The 18,689-nt window shown below is 48.3% G+C and overlaps 1 protein-coding gene across 15 annotated transcripts in view; it reads left to right on the forward strand.

Annotated features, from left to right (window-relative positions):
* TCF3 (transcription factor 3) overlaps nucleotides 1-18,689 on the forward strand; it is a 97,989-nt gene that overhangs the window by 45,236 nt on the left and 34,064 nt on the right. For 5 of the 15 annotated variants that reach the window (XM_035119250.3, XM_060275300.2, XM_035119255.3 and 2 more), the window contains exons 4-7: nucleotides 9,513-9,589; nucleotides 11,145-11,241; nucleotides 16,459-16,517; nucleotides 17,502-17,631. In XM_035119250.3, coding sequence (XP_034975141.1) covers nucleotides 9,513-9,589; nucleotides 11,145-11,241; nucleotides 16,459-16,517; nucleotides 17,502-17,631 — 363 coding nt within the window. The remainder of the gene's footprint in view (nucleotides 1-9,512; nucleotides 9,590-11,144; nucleotides 11,242-16,458; nucleotides 16,518-17,501; nucleotides 17,632-18,689) is intronic. The other 10 variants (XM_035119252.3, XM_035119258.3, XM_088673087.1 and 7 more) reach the window with 3 other exon arrangements.

Consider the following 18,689-nt stretch of genomic DNA (forward strand, 5'->3'; position numbering starts at 1 on the left):
ATGTTGAGAATAAGACTGATTTGCAATGGGGGTGGGGGCGGAATAATTTCGATTGTGACTGTATATGGGCCTGTCCATTGCAACCTGTTTAATTATTATTTGCCTATGTTTGATTTTCCTGTTTACTGTTCGATTCGGATCGATGGCTGAATGATGCTTTGTTTGCCGCAAGCCGTTTATGTCTAAAGTAATTGCGACTTTTTACATTGCATCGTTACTATTGACGTTCAGTGTTTTTATTGCGTTTTTATATGTGTTGGAAGCTGCCCAGAGTGGCTGGGCCAACCCAATAAGATGGACGGGGTATAGAAAAATATCATTATTAAATTATTGTAACCTGATTGTGCAGGATGAGGGCAGGGGATTTGAGCATAGTGGAAAACAACTTTGCTGCTCGTGACGGAAGGCTAAACCTAATTATCGGCCGGCTTCTTTTATTGATTCCCCCCTCCCCCGCCCTTCCCAAATCTCGCTCCGCGGTGTCTCCCCCCCTCCCCATTGCAGCCCCGATTAGGCACTTAAAAGCAGCTTAATAGGGAAGTGTTTATCATGGCAGCCGTCTGCTACCTTCGTTTAAATCAAATTATCGTCCCCACCTGCCTTGGGGGTCCTTCCCCCTTTAAGGGGGGGAAAACACCCCAGGAATCTGAGCCCAACTCAGTGCAAAGGGTCAGATTGCTCTGCTGAACATCTGTTGTGCGTCTCTTAAAGTTTCCTGAAAAAATTCACGTGTCTCCCATGCGCGATCCTCCGGCGTTTGTGGCCCCGAAGGACGCCCTCTAAAAGGAGCAGGAGGTTGGCCAGCCCTGAAAGGACAGGATCTGCAGGGGCTTTTTGTGTTTTAAATGGTTGCATGGCAAAGTCGCCAGGTGGATCTGCAATTCCGCCTTCTGGCCAGCTTCCTTGGAGGGGGTGCTCAAGAGCAACCAGCAATGGAATGGTAGAGTTGGGACCCCGACTAAAGCATCCAGGACAGATGACCACCCAACTTCTGCCTAAAAACCTCCAAGGAAGGATTTAGCTCAAAAGAACATGAGACAACTCAGGACAGGGTGGATTTGATTTAAATCAAAACGGTTTAAATCATGATTTAAATCTCTAGTCAGTGAGACTTGATTTAAATCACTAGTCAGTAAGACTTTATTTAAATCATTATTATTTTTCACAGAAAGACTCATTCTTGCAGGTATAATCTTAATATTTACAACCAGATGAAGGTTTCATTTTTGGAATAATAAATTTTCAGAGCGGTTTTTACAGTTCTATCAAAAATTACTGATTTGGCTATACTATTAGAAATACATTGACAGATCATTAAGAAATTATTGCGAGGTTTAGTAAGTTAACTGCTTATATTTGGACAACATTACTGCTGTACTTATTGGAAGGAGAAAACATAAACATTTCCTTGATAACAATTTAAACAATTTATTTGACTAAAACAATAACATTATAGCATATATATCCATGTTTGTTAATTTGTGGTCAAACAATTTAAAAAAAAAGGACAAATGATTCAGTTTGAGAGAGGGGATCGCAATCCCTTTTTGCCCGGTTCACCCTTCTTCCTTACCTACCTTCTCAGATTTTGCCACCAGACAGGACAGTCTCGAGCAGGTCATGCGGCCTGTTGCTGAGGGGCAGAGATCGCTCCGGCGCCCTTGCAGGGAGCAGTATGGTTGCCGCCCGGCGCCCTACTTACCGGCCCGGCGCCCTGGCGCGCCGCGCCACCGGAGGTCTACCTAGAGCCGGCCCTGCCACCAGAGATACGCTTAGCAACTGTGTTTTCGCATCCACGATGAGGACTAGGAACTTGCGAGTTTTAAAAGAAAGGGGAAAGTTTAAACTCCCCTGCTCACCGTTGTGAATGATATTCCCACGTTATGAATGGTCCGTGTCCCCATTCAGAAAAAGAGGTTGGAAGAGGCCAATATATATGCAGACTATCCTGGATCAAGGGACTTTTCCTCTTTAAGTTCTCTTAAGTTCTTAACCCAGCTCAAGGTTGTCCTCTTAAACTACCCAGATATTTAACTGAGAATCCATCCCAGCCAGTCCATCCTTTGAAAAATAAGACTTTAGGGCCGTCTTGCCCCAAAATGGCAACTAGGCCTTCCTTTTTGGTGACTGCAACCTTGGATTAAGGCAGGGCTCAGCAACTTTTTTCAGCAGGGGGCCGGTCCACTGTCTTTCAGGCCTTGTGGGGGGCCGGACTATATTTTGAAGGAAAAAATAATGAAGGAATTCCTATGCCCCACAAATAACCCAGAGATGCATTTTAAATAAAAGGACACATTCTACTCGTGATTCCCGGACCATCCATGGGTCAGATTGAGAAGGGGTTGGGCCATATCTGGCCCCCGGGCCTTAGGTTGCCTACCCCTGGTTTAAGGATCCTAGGCTATGCACCCGAGTTTCTAACCCTGGTTAGGAGGGCCACTGACCGAGGTGGGTTTTGTGAATGTAAGAATGCAATTTGGGAAAAGCAATGCAGAGGCAGCGGAAAGCCATCATGGCTAGTAGAAAAGTTGGAGGGGATGGAATAGGACGTCCCTATTTTCATGGGAGAAAAGTTGGAGGCTATATGAACATTGAAGTGGAATTTGCACATAACAGTGGTACCTCGGTTTACAACCACAATTGGTTCCGGAAGTCTGTACTTAACCTGAAGCGAACTTTTCCATTGAAAGTAATGGAAAGTGGATTAATCCGTTCCAGACGGGTCCGCGGAGTACTCAACCTGAAGCGTACTTAACCCGAAGTATGAGTGTAATTGGTTCTGGAAGTCTGTACTTAAACTGAAGCGCACTTTCCCATTGAAAGTAATGGAAAGTGAATTAATCCGTTCCAGATGGGTCCGCTTTGTTTGTAAACCGAGATGGTTGTAAACCGAGGTATGAGTGTATTGATAGTCTTATCGTCCAACCTAGCAGTTCGAAAGCACACCAAGGTGCAAGTAGATAAGTAGGTACCGCTCCGGCGGGAAGGTAAACGGCGTTTCCGTGCGCTGCTCTGGTTCATCAGAAGCAGCTTAGTCATGCTGGCCACATGGCCCAGAAGCTGTACGCCGGCTCCCTCAGCCAATAACGCAAGATGAGCGCCGCAACCCCAGAGTCAGCCATGACTGGACCTAACGGTCAGGGATCCCTTTACCTTTATCCTCCAGGAATCTTAAGAGTCACAAGGGACCCAAGTTTTCTAATCTTCATTTGAAGCCATCAAGGTCATTGGCCATCCCTCCCGCTTGTGGTGGGGAGTTCCATAGTCTTAACTCTGCACTAAGAATTTCTCCTTTTGATCCGTCCCAAAGCTTCCAGCGTCCTGCTTCTTTGGCTGACCCCGAGTTTGAGTGTTACGACAAAGGGAGGAAACACTCTGTGTTTGTGTGTGTGTCCACTTTCTCTCCACCATAGACGGTGGGTTTGCATGCGAGCTTTGCAGCGCCAAAACCCTTTAATGGGGGGGTGGGGGGGAGGACACACTCCCCCCCCGACAAGCTACATTTTATATTATTAGTACGTATTTAATTAGAACACGAACACACGAATGCTATATGAATATTCATGATCAGGGTTATTAAAATGCATAATTAATCTGTGGGGTCTCTCTCTCTCTCCCCCCCCCCCGTTTTAATAACTCTATTAACGTAGCCAGGAGGGGAGGGGAAAAGGGAGCCCTGTATCATTGCCCCTTCCTACCGACGGGACGGGACGGGGCGTTTAGAAGTTCTTTGCGAGCTGGAAGCGATCGTATTTTTTTATTTCACTGGTCTCTGCTTAAAGAACAATATTGATTTTTATTTGCAGTGGACCGTATAGCCAGTTAGGTTTTTATTTAGAGAAGACATGTTGGAAGAATATAATCCATGCCTGCTCATTTCAGCAATAACAACAACAGCAATAATAAATTTATTATCAATCAATCAAATACCTTTATTGGCATCGCAGTGTAAAATGTTTCAAGTAACTGGAATAATTTAAAGGACAAAGGGGACGCTGTCAAGGGTTTTAAGGTCACAATATGGTCGTGTGCATTTTGATATTCTGCTGCTCCCTGTGTTGTTTTCCGCGCGGGTGGCGCTGTGGTCTAAACCACGGAGCCCCTTGGGCTTGCTGATCGGAAGGCCGGCGGTTCGAATCCCCGTGACAACAGGGTGAGCTCCCGTTGCTCGGTCCCAGCTCCTGCCAACCTAGCAGTTCGAAAGCATGTCAAGTGCAAGTAGATAAATAGGTACCGCTGCGGCGGGAAGGTAAACGGAGTTCTGTGCGCTCTGGTTTCCGCCATGCACCGGAAGCGGTTCAGTCCAGCTGGCCACATGACCCGGAAAGTTGTCTGCAGACAAACGCCGGCTCCCTCGGCCTGAAAGCGAGATGAACCCTGCAACCCCATAGCCGCCTTTGACTGCACTTAACCGTCCAGGGGTCCTTTACCTTTACCTTTTACCTGTTTTCCAAAAGGATAGTTCATTGGGAACCCTTTCGGGTAGAATTGTGGCTAAAAAGGAAGCTACTAAGACAGTGATATCTTTGTCCCGATCTGCCAGGAGAAACCTCGTTTGGCTTCCCCTTGGGACTGTGGGCTGGAGGTCCAACATCTTGCTCAGCATCAGTTGACGAGGTCTGCCGTGTAAAAGGCAATCTAAGAGAATGTGGTCCATTGAATCGGGTCTTCCTTGGTTGCAGGCAAACAAACAAACGGGCTCGATATGGAGTACGTGAGAATCTGCCTTTGGTCACTGCAGAAGGGAAAGCATTTAGTGTCACGATGGGAAACATAATTTTAGTATTTGTACCCTGCCCATCTGGGTTAGGCTAGGTTTCCCTGGGTCCGCTCTGTGACTTAGGGCTGCATACAACCCTATATATCTTCTTCTTCTTTGGCAATCCCTCATAGCTGAGTAAGATGGTCTTCCATAGACATCGTCTTAACAGTGAGTCCGTAAGGGACTGTGGAGGCCAATTCTGGATCCACACGTCCTTCCACAGCGGGGACATAGGTTTCCGGGTGGGAGTTGATCCCAGTGAGGGTTTGCCAAGCGTGCCTTCCTCTTAGCACGCTTCTCCCTTGCGTCCTGAGTTCGAGTGTCTTCAAAGCCCAGGACACCTTTGGGAAAGGCTGTTCTCCAACTGGAGCGCTCGCAGGCCAGTGTTTCCCAGTTGCCAGTGTTTATACTACACTTTTTTAGATTTGCCTTGAGAGAGTCTTTGAACCTCTTTTGTTGACCACCAGCATTACACTTTCCATTTTTAAGTTTGAAATAGAGGAGTTGCTTTGGAAGACAATAATGAGGCATCCGCACAACAAGGCCAGTACAGCAAAGATGATGTTGAAGAATCATTGCTTCAACACTTGAGATCTTTGCTTCTTCCAGTACACTGGCATTCGTTCGCCTGCCTTCCCAAGTGATGTGTAAAACTTTTCGGAGACAATTTGCTGCCTCCCAGCGCAAAGCAGCAGGACACACCCCTTGCAGGAAAGGCAACTTGCAAATGAAATCCATGGAACTCCAAAGCTGGGAGATTCAGGACAGTTATAAAAGGAAGGATTTGTTCATACAGCAAGGAGTTTAACTGCGGAACTTGCTGCTGCAGGAAGTAGTGATATCCACCGAGATGTTGTCCTAAGAGCATTTGACGATTTTGTGCATGAGAAGGCTCTTGATGCCATCTAGACATGACGGTCGGACGTTCCTATTTTCACGGGAGAAGTGTTGGAGGGGATGGAATAGGACATCCCTAATTTCATGGGAGAATTGTTGGAGGGGATGGAATAGGACATCCCTATTTTCACGGGAGAAATGTTGGAGGGGATGGAATAGGACGTCCCTATTTTCACGGGAGAAATGTTGGAGGGGATGGAATAGGACGTCCCTATTTTCACGGGAGAAATGTTGGAGGGGATGGAATAGGACATCCCTATTTTCACGGGAGAAATGTTGGAGGGGATGGACTAGGACGTCCCTATTATCACGGGAGAAGTGTTGGAGGGGATGGAATAAGACACCCCTATTTTCACAGGAGAAATGTTGGAGGGGATGGAATAGGACATCCCTATTTTCACCGGCAAAATGTTGGAGGGGATGTGAACATTGAAATAGAATTTGCACCTTATTTTTACTGTTAAGAGGGGGGACGTTGGGGAGCAACTGTGGAAACTTAATAGGAAACTGCAGCATTTGGACAATACAACACAGAAAGTGCCTTTAAGATGTCAACGCAATGTATATACATCTATAAGGCCAAGCGTTAAAAGTTCCCAGCGATGTGTGAAGTTCAACGTTGCCTAGTGTTTTGGGGTGCCCGTCTTACTATATCTTTTTTGGGGGGATGGCTCTGTGTTTGGACACCTTGTAAGAGATGGGCGGCAATTTTTGCCTTCCCTGAGATCGAGGAGCAGGTTTTCCTGCCATCAGATGCTGTTGGGTTGCAGGCGGACATTTTCGAAACTGGTTTGGGGTTTTATTAGAATATCTGAGCAGCGCTGGGTGCGAGGCTCCTAGCTCTTTATAAAGAGACTGGCAGTGGCTTCTTCGCTTTATTTCCCAAAACACCCTCCCTGTAAGGTTGACCGGCGTTTATTGTACCCAGGTTCCTTTCCAGGCAGTCTCTGTTTTAATGTCTGCATGGAGAATATTCTGCTAACACTATTCTAGACTGCATCCACAGAAGTCTAGTGTCCACATCAAGGGAAGTCATAGTCCCTCTCTATTCTGCCTTGGTCAGACCACACCTGGGATACTGTGTCCAGTTCTGGGCACTACAATTTAGGAAGGATGTTGACAAACTGGAAGGTGGGCAGAGGAGGGAGACCGAGATGATCAAGGGTCTGGAAACCAAGCCTGATGAAGAACAACGGTCGAAGGAGCCGGGGGGGGGGTGTTTAGCCTGGAAAAGAGGAGAGAGGAGAGCCATCTTCCAATATCTCAAGGGCTGTCACATGGGGGAGAGAGCAAGCTTGTTTCCTCCGGCTCTGGAAGGCAGGACTCAAACCCGCGGCTTCGAGCGACAAGAAAGGAGATTCCGGCTCAACATCTGGGAAAGCTTTCTGGCAGTCAGAGGTGTTCTGAAGCCCCGGGTGGCGGCGGACTCTCCTTCCTTGAAGGGTTTTAAGCAGAAGTTGAATGGCCCTTCTGTCCTGGATGCTTTAGCTGAGATTCCTGCATTGCAGGGGGTTGGACTAGATGACCGTTGGGGTTCCCTTCCAACTCTACAGTTCAATGATTTTATCATATGATCTGCTCCTTTAACCGGTCCTCTGTGTTGGAATGTAGATCTGTAAGCTCCTTGCGGGCAGAGCCCCATGTATAGGTGATTTAGAAGTTTCTCGGCGGCTCCCAATCCTGCATTATTAGCGTGTTTTGTAAATTTCACGTTTTTGGCCAATGCAGATTAAACTCTTCTAGAGCGGAGCATCGAAAAAAGGGAATCACCGTGGGGGTGGGGGTGGGAAGGAGTAAATGGTGCAGGAATGCACAGCTCCCCGCCCCCGCCGCCACCCCCCCCCAAAATACTATCCCAAGTCGCATTAGCATCTTTTTCCGGCACCTCAATTCCGCGAAGTAATCAGATTGGAGAGAGCAGGGATTGGTGAAAGGAATTGGGGGGGGGAGGATTTTTATTTTTTTGATTAGAAAACAAAATCTAAATGAGAGTTATGAATATTCATTAGGCGTGGAGATTAATATGCATAATTATGCAAATTAGACAGCAATTAAACACCGATTCTCCGGGGAAATGATTAACACAAAAGGCTGCGGAATGGAAGCCTTGCAATTTTGAAAGAAGTTTCTGGTTAAATGAACAGCGAGGGGAGATTGGAAGCCTGCAAAGGCTGCGATTCACATAATAATAAGCTGGGGGGGGGGACACACGATGCACACAATGGGGTGGGGGTGGGGTTATTGCGTGTGAGTGCAGCGTTGCACTTTTGCACACCCAGCCTTGCACACTCACATCGGGGCTTGCATTTCGGCTCCTCGGAGTCTCGAGCAGGATGGAATCAAGGACCTTGGTTCTCAGACTTAATCCGTTCCGGAAATTCCGTTCCAAAACCAAAGCGTTCCAAAACCAAGGCACGCTTTCCCATAGAAAGCAATGCAAAATGGATTAATCCCTTCCGGACTTTTAAAAACAACCCCCTAAAACAGCACTTGAACATTAATTTTACTATCTAACGCAGGCATCCCCAAGCTCCGGCATTCCAGATGTTTTGGACTACAATTCCCATCATCCCTGACCACTGGTCCTGTTAGCTAGGGATCATGGGAGTTGTAGGCCAAAACATCTGGAGGGCCGCATTTTGGGGATGCCTGATCTAACGAGACCATCGATCCATAAAATGAAAGCAAGAATCAATGTACTGTACTGTAAAATAAATAAGACAATATTGTAGATGATAAAAATTATTATTTTTTCTTCTCCTGCACTGATGACGGTCATTGTTTGGGTGGGGGGCTTTTATCCATTTCCGCAGTCACTCAATCAATCAATCCACCAATAGCTGAACTGGGTTCCACACACAGTCACAAAAGCAAATGAACTGAAAAAGCCTCAAAAACAAAAACGCCAAATAAATGGCAAAAACAAAAGCGGCAAACTTTTGGCAGAAACCTCGGGATCCGGCCAGAGGTACCACTGTATTGACACCCACAGAAATTTCGTATATCGAAATTGCTTGGCCCAAAACATCCCTTCAAAATCCTCTCCTGCATGTGTGTGTGTGTGTGTGTGTGTGTGTTCGTTCCGCTTCCGTAGTTGGTATTTTTTTGGGGGGGTCTCCTACTCAGGGAGCCTGATCCTGTCCCGGCTCTTGTCAGTGGCCACATTCCCACTTAGAGCTCTTTTCCCGAGCCTCCCCTGATGTTGCTTTAACTCCCTGCAAGCAGAAAGCTAGCAGCACAGGGCGTGGGCCAACATCGTCTGCTTTGTGTGTTTCAAACGTAGCATTTAACAAAAGGGACTGGCTCCCGCGGGTGACCTCAGGGGGAACAGACCACAACGAACAACCTATTTTCGGGGGGGGGGATAGCCTGTACCCACTTTAGTAATGGTGGGATTTGCATTGGGGGAGGGGTCTTCTTCTGACTGCGTGTGAGAATACGAAACCACTGGAACTATAACAATCCAGGGAAAAGAATTCAGTTTAACCAAATTCCTCCCCCCTCCCTCATCCTGACACCCTAACTTTCTGCATGCAAGGCTTTCCAGGGTGGGTGGGTGGGGAAAGAGGCGGCCCGGCCCATGACGAAATTCAAGAAGCTATCATCCCCCGGTCAGCTGTGCTCTGAAGCTGGGAATCCCTGCATGGGAACTTTGCAAAACAGGAAAAAGTCTCTTTATTCTCTCTTAAACATCCAAATATTGTTCTGTTTTTGGAAGGAAAGCTGTTTTAGCTTCAGGAGAACACTGTCTTTGTTTGAAGGGGCTGCTTATCAAAGCCGATTCCTTTTTTTAAAAAAATAATAATAATAATTTCCTGGGCTTGTTTAATTTTTATTTAATCCCCTTCTCCAGCAGGTTTGGACGAGCGGCCGGCCTCTGGCTCCTGGGCAGCAGGAGATCAAAATAACTCCACGTTTGACCAAGTCAGGGTAAGGATTTTTTTAAAAAACCACACACTTTGAAATGGAGAGAAATAAATAAATAAATCTCTTTCCTTTCGAGAATCGTTCTTTTGGGGGGGGGCGGGTTTGCAAAGGGTGCAAATAGGGTTGCTTGCAATTGAATGAATGAATCTTTATTTGCGCCAGCCATCGGCCATAGCAACAAAACAACAATACAATATACCAAAAAAAAAGTCAATTATATAAAATGCATTTTGGGGTTTTGAATCAATAGTCAAACGGTGCATGCAATTAATGCGGCCCGCCAAAACTCTCAGCCTGAACCTCGCCAGCCTTGCTTCCGGTTTTGGCCAGGGAGGGCGGGATATTAATAATAATAATAATTATTATTATTATTATTCCTTGTGCGATCCAGCTAACTTGGAATGCTCTTGCACCAGCAAAGAGGAACCCCGGACCCAGAGGCAGAATGTGGCCCCCATCTCTCTCTTTCCGGCCCCCAGCACTCTCTTCAGGCCGCGCCCCCACCGGGAGCCCAGGTCCAGGCCTTCCTGGACGGTTCGCCCGGGTTGCGACGTTCTCCTCGAACTCGTGCCTCTTGCTTGCCTGAACTGAAGTTCAATCCGGATAAGACAGAGAGGTTCTAGTCCAGGGGTCAGCAAACTTTTTCATCAGGGGGCCGGTCCACTGTCCCTCAGACCTTGTCGGGGGCCGGACTATAGGTTGAAAAAGAAAAAAATGAGCAAATTCCTATGCCCCACAAATAACCCAGAGATGCATTTTAAATAAAAGCACACATTCTACTCATGTAAAAACACGCTGATTCCTGGACTGTCCGCGGGCCGGATTTAGAAGGCGGTTGGGCCGGATCCGGCCCCTGGGCCTTAGTTTGCCTACCCATGTTCAAGTAGGAGCAGGTTCACAATGGGGGAGGGGCTTCATTTTTGGAATAATAAATTTTCAGAGTAGTTTTTACAGTTATATCAAAAATGACTGATTTGGTGATACAGTTAGAAATACATAGACAGATAATCATGAAATTATGGTGAGGTTTTTTAGTAAGAATGTTTTAGTTAAATAAATGGGTCAAATTGTTATTTAGGAAATGATTATTTTTCTCCTTCCAATAAAGTACAACAGAAAAAGTCGTCTGAATATAAACAATTTGGGCTACTTTTTCTGCTGTACTTTACTGGAAAGAAAAAATAATCATTTCCTCAATAACAATTTGAACAATTTAACTAAAACAATAACATTATAGCATATGTATCTACGTTTGTTAACTATTTTTTAGAAAATACCTTAGAATGGAAATAATAATAATAATAGTTGTTGTTGTTAAAAACTTAGGCTGAGTTTTTGCACACATGAAAAGCTTAAAACAATAATGCAACTTAAACAGAAAACTATCTTTAGAAAGATTCCCCCCCAAAAGCATTTAATTTTAAAATTGTGATTTAATTTTTTTTAATCCAATTTAAAAAAAATCATTGATTTTTATCCACTCTTTCGGAAAGTGACCCGTGTCGTGTTTGTTTTTTAAGGACCCGCTCCTACAATGTTTTCTTTCTCCTCCTTCCAGCAGGGCTACGGCGAAGGCTCCCACTACGGCGAGCACAGAGAACTTCCATCCCATAATAGCCTATCTTCGTCATCATTCCTGGGGTCTGGGATTGTAGGTGAGAGCCGCTGTGTTGGTGGGAGAACCTAACTGCACAAAATGTTTCTCGGCGAGGGTGCTTGGCAGCGGGGTGGGCTAGATGGCCGCTGGGGGTCCCTTCTGGTTCCGGGCTCCACCCGAGGTGACCATCAGGACGACAAACTTGCTTTCTTTTGCGGGGTACAGGACCACAGCCCCTAGAGCACCTGCTTTGAATGCAGAACGCCCCACATCCACTCGCAAGGTAGGGCTGGGAATGCCCCTCTGCCCCCCCCCACTTGAAACCCTGCAGAGGCGCTGCCAACCAGTGCGGACACCACTGAAGTCAATGGGACATTTGGTACAGCGAGCAGCACAGACCAGATCTAGCTTTCTGCGTTTGGGTTAGCAGAGGGCGGTCGCTTCAGGTGTGCTATTTCGTTTTGCGGCCTGAGCGCGATCAGGACGGGAGAACAAGGGCGCCTCTGAGCATGCCCCGAGTGCCGCAAGGAGCTTTTCCGGTACCGGGACGGCTGCTTTCGCACACAGGGCCGGACAGCTGAGTTTTGGGGTTTGAACCCAGCTCCTAGTCTGCCACCCTAACCTCTAAACCACATGGGTGGGGTCTGCAAAGATTCGGAATAGGGCGATTCATTTTTATTTTTTAATGTCTGCTCCGAAGGTCTTATCTCACTACACTAGGGATTATATAGCTATACCTGAAATTTCATGCGCATCAGTTTATATCTCGACCCTCCTCCATGAAAATAGCTGTTTACTTGGCCGTTTTCCTACTTTATGTCATCGTGAAGGCTGACATTTCAGTTCAGTGGAGCAGGGTCAAGATAGGAACCGATAGGCATGAAATTTCAGATAGACTATATAATCCCTAGCGTAGTGAGATAAGACTTTTTAAAAAGTTTTTTTTTATAAACCGCCCTAATGGGGGAACCCCAAAGTGAATTTTGGCCTTTTCCCATCTCTGCCCGTCAGCAACAGTCTGCGTCTGCCCTTCCCCTCTTCCGAAACGGCCCCCCCCCAGTCTGAGACACTGCTAATCCCCGCAAATCCGGGTGTTCCGGGGGGGGGGAGAAAGAGGGAAGGCCGAGGGGGTGTCTGTTAATTCACCTGTGTCAATAAACTGATAGATACCAATAATATCTCCATTGATCTCTGCTCCCTTTTGCAAACTTGCATATCTGCAAAGGAATCATCGGGTTTGGTTTTATTTTATTTTGGAGGGGGGGCGGGGGCAGCAAATAGTGGTTAAGTAGCCTGGGAGCCAATAAGCCCTGGGTGGGGATCCCTTTCAAGTCATTATTTCTCGCAATTAACTCCTTTTCCAAAAAGACCCAGCCTGCTAATCTGAGCCGACACCGTATTGGACAATGTTTTTTAATCGGTTCAGGCTGAGCAAGACACACTCACCACTAACCCCCCCGCCTCCCCCCCCATGCCAATCACCGCCTTTAATCTCTCCACCTTATCTCGCCTCCTTCCTCTCTCGCCACTCCCCCCCCAAAAAAAAGCATGCCATAAATTGCATTTTTAATAAAATTATTCCACGGGTGGCCAACTCCCAAGAGACTGTGATCTACTCGTAGAGTTAAAAACTGGCAGTGATCTACCCCCTTTTGGGGGTTTCAGGTCACAGTTGTTGAGGGTTTTTTTTAAGGAAGGAAAGCCCTGTTTTTAGGGGTTCAGGTTGAACTTTGTTGAGCTTTCTCTTTTTTTTAGGGAGGAGCCAGTGATCTGCCACAGGCGTCCAGTGATCTACCGGTAGATCACGATCTACCTGTTGGATGCGCCTGAATTATTGGATCCAGGCATTTTTTTGTTCTGGTTCCTGGAACCTGGGGCAAAGATGTTAGCTGTGGGTTTTGCGCCTACTTTTCTTAACCACGGTTTAGCGTTAACCCTGGTTTGGTTTGGTTTTAAAAAATAATAGATATTCAGATGATCTGGACATTTTTCGTTCTGCTCCCTGGGACCCTGAGCAAACGCGCCAGCTCTGGGTTTTGCGCCTATTTTTCTTAACCGCGGTTTAGCCTTAACCCTGGTTGTTGTTGTTGTAATGTAATAGATGTTCAGACATTTTTCGTTCTGGTCCCTGGGACCCTGAGCAAATGCGCCAGCTCTGGGTTTTGCACCTGCTTTTCTTAACCGTGGTTTAGCTTGGGATTTTTGCGCCTGCTTCTCTTAACCATGGTTTAGAGTTAACCCTGATTAGATAGATAGATAGATAGATAGATAGATAGATAGATAGATAGATAGATAGATGTTCAGACATTTGGTCCCTGGTGGACTTCCCTTCCTTGAAGGATTTTAAGCATAAGATGGAAGGTGGGCAGAGGAGGGCAACCAAGATTATCAGCGGTCTGGAAAACAAGCCTGATGAGGAACGGTTGAAGGAGCTGGATATGCTTAGCCTGGGAAAGAGGAGACTGAGAGGAGAGAGGAGAACCACCTTCAGATATCTCAAGGGCTGTCACATGGAAGGTGGAGCAAAGCATCTTCTGTCCAAAAACCCAAGTTGTCCAAGATAGTTGCAGGTCGTCCCTCTCCCCGCCCCCCTGCGTGACTTATTCGGGGTCTCTTAAACCCCGGTGCTCGGTACGCAGGTGGCGCTGCGGTCTAAACCACAGAGCCTAGGGCCTGCCGATCGGAAGGTCGGCAGTTCGAATCCCTGCGACGGGGTGAGCTCCCGTCTTTCAGACCCAGCTCCTGCTCACATAGCAGTTCGAAAGCACATCAAAGTGCAAGTAGATAAATAGGAACCACTCCAGCGGGAAAGTAAACGGTGTTTCCGTGCGCTGCTCTGGTTTGCCAGAAGCAGCTTACCATGCTGGCCACATGACCTGGAAGCGGTCAGCGGCCAAACGCTGGCTCCCTCGGCCTATAGAGCGAGATGAGTGCCACAACCCCAGAGTCATCCGCAACTGGACCTAAGGGGGGTACCTATATCTTTACCTTTAAACCCCGGTGCTAGATTTGCAAGGCGATTGGAGGGAGCGAAATTTCAGGAAACGCTACTCTCCCCCTTTGGACTCATCTCGCATCCTCGTCTCACAGAGATTGATGTGCACCAGGAGATCACATTTGGAAAACTGGGGGGAGGGGGGGCGGCATGTGTGGAGAAAAGAAATAAGGGGAAACCTCGCGGTTCTCTCTCCCGGCAGAGGGGATTTAGGCCCTAGATCAGCCTGGTGACGAAACCCGGCGGCATTCATTTTTTTTGCGCATAGAGGAGGGAGAAATAAAGGGAGGGCGTGCGAGAGGCCGTCCTCCGCGTGGCAAATTTAGCTCCTAAACCGCTTTGAGAGAGGCGGGGGGGGGGGGAATTAGGTCAGTTAAAAGATTTTGCCCTGCAACCCCGTGACCTCTTCCTGACTTAACGCTAAGCCTCTCGAGAGAAGAGTCGGGGAATGTGGGCGTCGTGGAGAAGCACACCACTTGTAGGGTGGTCATATTTTGACATTTGTTTGTGGGTGGTTTTTTTGGGGGTTTTTTTACACACACGCCCCCCTTTTTTAGGGACACCGGCAAAAAAAGTCAGTGATTCTGATAAGGGCTGCCCTATGACTGCGTTCCTCTCCGGACATTTTAGCCGTTTTTCGGAAGAATTCCGCCCGGGCGCCATTTTCGGCGGACAGGTCCCAGCTATGTCTGGGGAATTCCGGACGTACGGCAGCCCTAAGCTTTACATTTATACATTTTTGGCAGTTGGTGTGAGATACCAGGATGATTCCCAGTTCTGCCTCCCCTTCAAACTGGAACCAGGGAAGGCAGTTGGAGAGTGCATGGCAGCGAATCTTGCCATGTGCTTTCCTTTAAAGGCGACCCGGAATCTGCAACTAATCCAGAATGTCGTCCATCCTGGACACTGAGGTCCAGCTCTGGGGGCCTTCTGGCGGTTCCCTCCCTGCGAGAAGTGAGGTTACAGGGAACCAGGCAGAGGGCCTTCTCGGTGGTGGCGCCCTCCCATCAGATGTCAAGGAAATAAACAACTATCTAGCTTTTAGAAGGCATCTCCACCTGCGGCCCTCCAGGATTTCTTGCCTTAAAGCAGCTAGCTCCCTTTTGCCCCAGCCATCGTGAGAAATGGTTGGGGAATTATGGGAGCCACAGCCCAATCATGTCCCCTCCCTGCCCGCGGACTGTCTGGCCAGAGTGGTGCATGCTCTGGTTGTCTCCTGCTTGGACTACTGCAATGCGCTCTCTGTGGGGCTGCCTTTGAAGGTGACCGGGAAACTACAACTAATCCAGAATGCGGCAGCTAGACTGGGGACTGGGAGCGGCCACCAAGACCATATAACACCGGTCCTGAAAGACCCACATTGGCTCCCAGGACATTTCCGGGCCCAATTCAAAGGGTTGGTGCTGACTTTGAAAGCCCCAAACGGCCCAGTAGACCTGAAGGAGCATCTCCATCCCGGACACTGAGGTCCAGCTCCGAGGGTCTTCTGGCGGTTCCCTCCCTGCGGGAAATGAGGTTACAGAGAACCAGGCAGAGGGCCTTCTCGGTGGTGGCGCCCGCCCTGTGGAACGCCCTCCCATCAGATGTCAAGAACTATGCAACTTTTAGGAGACATCTGAAGGCAGCCCTGTAGAGGGAAGGTGTTTTTTTTAAGGTTTAAGGGTTAATTTGTTGGAAGCCACCCCGAGACAAATAACAATAATATTTATTTATTTATTTGACAACTACATCCTGTCCCATTTCCACATTAATCTGCGTTTTCCTTTTTTCTTTCCGAAAACCCATATGCAAATGTATATTTTAAGTCCCAATTTCATCACAAAATATGTTCTTTGACACCTCCTTTTATCTCCAAAAATGCACCGTCTGTGGCGTAATACCTTTCTCAGTGGAGGCAAAATTCGGAGGAGTGCGAACTCCAGAACGGCAGAATTTCGCCCTGATCTGTGCATTCATTCGGGAGGTGTGAAGTTTTGGGTAAAGGGTGGTATAATAATAATAATAATAATAATAATAATAATAATAATAATAATAATAATAGGTAAGAAGAAGAAGCTTTGCTTAAAAACGTGAACTCAAATGCTCCCAGACCTGTTCACCCTCACTTCTTTGCCCTGTTCTCAAACATAAAAGTTGGAATGGGAACCCCAGAGGTCATGCAGTCCAACCCCCATTGCCTGAAACGCGGGTTCAAGAATGTTGACAGCAGCTCCGCAAGCGGTCCCCTGGTTTTGGGTGCTCACAGACTCTTTCTTTCTTTCCTCCTCTTCTTTTCTCTAGGGAAAGGCACAGAAAGAGGTGCCTACCCGTTTGGAAGAGACATGCCGGCTCTCAACCAGGTGAGCAAAATGTCCTTAACTTAATCCTTATCTGCTTTTGCTGTTAGTAGGGTTGCCAGTACAGAGCTTGGCAGGGTTTTGGTCACCCAGAGCCCGCCAGCAAATGGCACAAAGGCTTGGGTATACGCGGGTATTCACAGGTAGACTGCTGCAGAATGTGGAGTTTTCGTTCGGCTACGAGACCCCCAGCAGTTTTCGGAGAAAATCTGGCGAACTCCCAACTCAAAGAGGCAGGCAGCCCCTTTGCACTCCTGAAATCAGATTTCCCTGCTCCTTTTTAGTTAGATGCTTTCGCTGAGATTGCCCGCATTGCAGCGGGTTGGGCTACATGAGCCCTGGAGGGCCCTTCCCGGCTCTGCACTCCTATACTCTCTCCCCACCAACCCTCCAACCAAGATGCTGTTTTAAAACCCACACCGTTTTTCCCCGGCGTTGCGTTTCCAAAACAGCTGCGTGGGGACTAGCTCCTCGTTGCCAGCGAGGATTTAATTTTTTTAATCGGAGGCGCATAAATGCCAGCCAGCAGTGGGTTTTAATGTTCTGCGTTTCTTTGCGGGGTTGGGGCGGGGATTGTTTGCAGGGAGGAGGCGTGAGGGTGGGGGGCAGGATCTGAATGCAGCAGCAGGCAAAGCTGCCCCTATAGCTCGGGGGGGGGGTGTCTACACTGACCGGCAGCTGCTCCCCAAGAGTGTCTTTCCGTGTCTCCCCAAACTAGCGCAGGGCGCTAGTCCTCATGGTTTCAAGGGGAAGCAGAAACACACAGCCTTCTCTGAAGCCGAGCCCTGGCTCTCTCTAGGTCAGAATGGTATATGCTGCCTGCCTGCCTCTCTCGCACCCACAACCGGGTGCCCCCGTTCCTCGTCCTCTAGGTGAGGTGGGGTGGGGGAGAGAATGGGCCTGCCTTCTAGGGTCGGCGCGTCAACCGCTTTTTCTCTCCTCTCTTTTTCACGGACGGCGTTGTTTTCCTCTCTCTCATCCCCGCAGCCCGGCTTCCTGCCCGGTGAAATGGGGATTTCGAGCCCCAGCGCGTTGTCACCGACGGGGGTGAAGGGCGGCTCGCAATATTACCCGTACGCCAACAACCCTCGCCGGAGAGGGGCGGACAGCAGCATAGGTATATATGGGGCCTGGCGGGGTTTGGGGAGGCCGCCTTTCCGCGGGGCGTTTGTGGTGCTGCTGCTGCGGAAATCAGTATGTTGGCCCATCTGGCTGATATTGCCTGCACAGACCGGCAGCAGCTCTCCTTCCTCACCCTGCTTGGAGAGACTGGGCATCAAAGCTGGGGCCTTTCTGCATGCAAGGCAGGTGTCCCACCACTCAGCCACGGTGGGGGGTGGGGGGGACAAGTTGCACACTTTCCATCAAAAACCCTCCTGGTCCCAAATGCCCCCAAACCTGCCCTACCTAGCTTGCCAGGGAACGGGGTGAATTTGCAAAGGCAACGAGCTGCTGCATCTCCTGGGGGCGGGGAGACCCTCCCCCCCAGCTCTTCAGAAGCCCCCCTCCCCATTTATTACGGTGTGGGGCGGAGGTGCCTACAGGAAACGCTCTGCTCCGGTTCCAGACATCTGGCATTCATTGCGGGAAAGGAATCTCAGGAATGGAGACTTGTTGGAGAACTCGGCCATGTGCAAAAAAAAAAAAAGCTTCATTCTCCCCCCCCCCTTTCCACTTTGCTTAAGTTATTCTGCTTTATTTTGGGGCGGTAGTAGTCAAGGAAGCAGGCAATACCCACCCACCCCCACCCCGAAATAAACCAGGCCTTCAATAGGTGCCCTTTTCAGTGCATTTTCTCGGCACTGTGAGGTCTAGAAACCTAAAACCACAACCGAGATTCTCCAGAAGTTGGCAAGCCCAGCTATCTTGCACCGAGTCGAAACATCTCTTCATCCAGCTCTGGCTGGCAGCAGCTCTTCGGGTTTCTGGCAGGGAGTCTCTCCAGAAATGTCTCCCTCCCCAGCGAAGACACATTTTCTTGCAAAATGCCCCCAAACCTACGCTTTTTTTCTGCCTGTGGCCCCCTCACCAGCGAAGAGGCGTTTTCATGCAAAACCGTTTTTTGCAAAAAATAATAATGATAATAAAATCCCTTGAACATTCCCTGTCTGGAAAAGGGCGTGGGGCCGCTCTGCCTGCGCAACGCCCTCCCCCCATGGTCTCCCTCCTGCACAA

This window comes from Zootoca vivipara, chromosome 6 (assembly GCF_965207765.1).
Source record: "Zootoca vivipara chromosome 6, rZooViv2.hap1.1, whole genome shotgun sequence".
Lineage (NCBI taxonomy): Eukaryota > Metazoa > Chordata > Lepidosauria > Squamata > Lacertidae > Zootoca > Zootoca vivipara.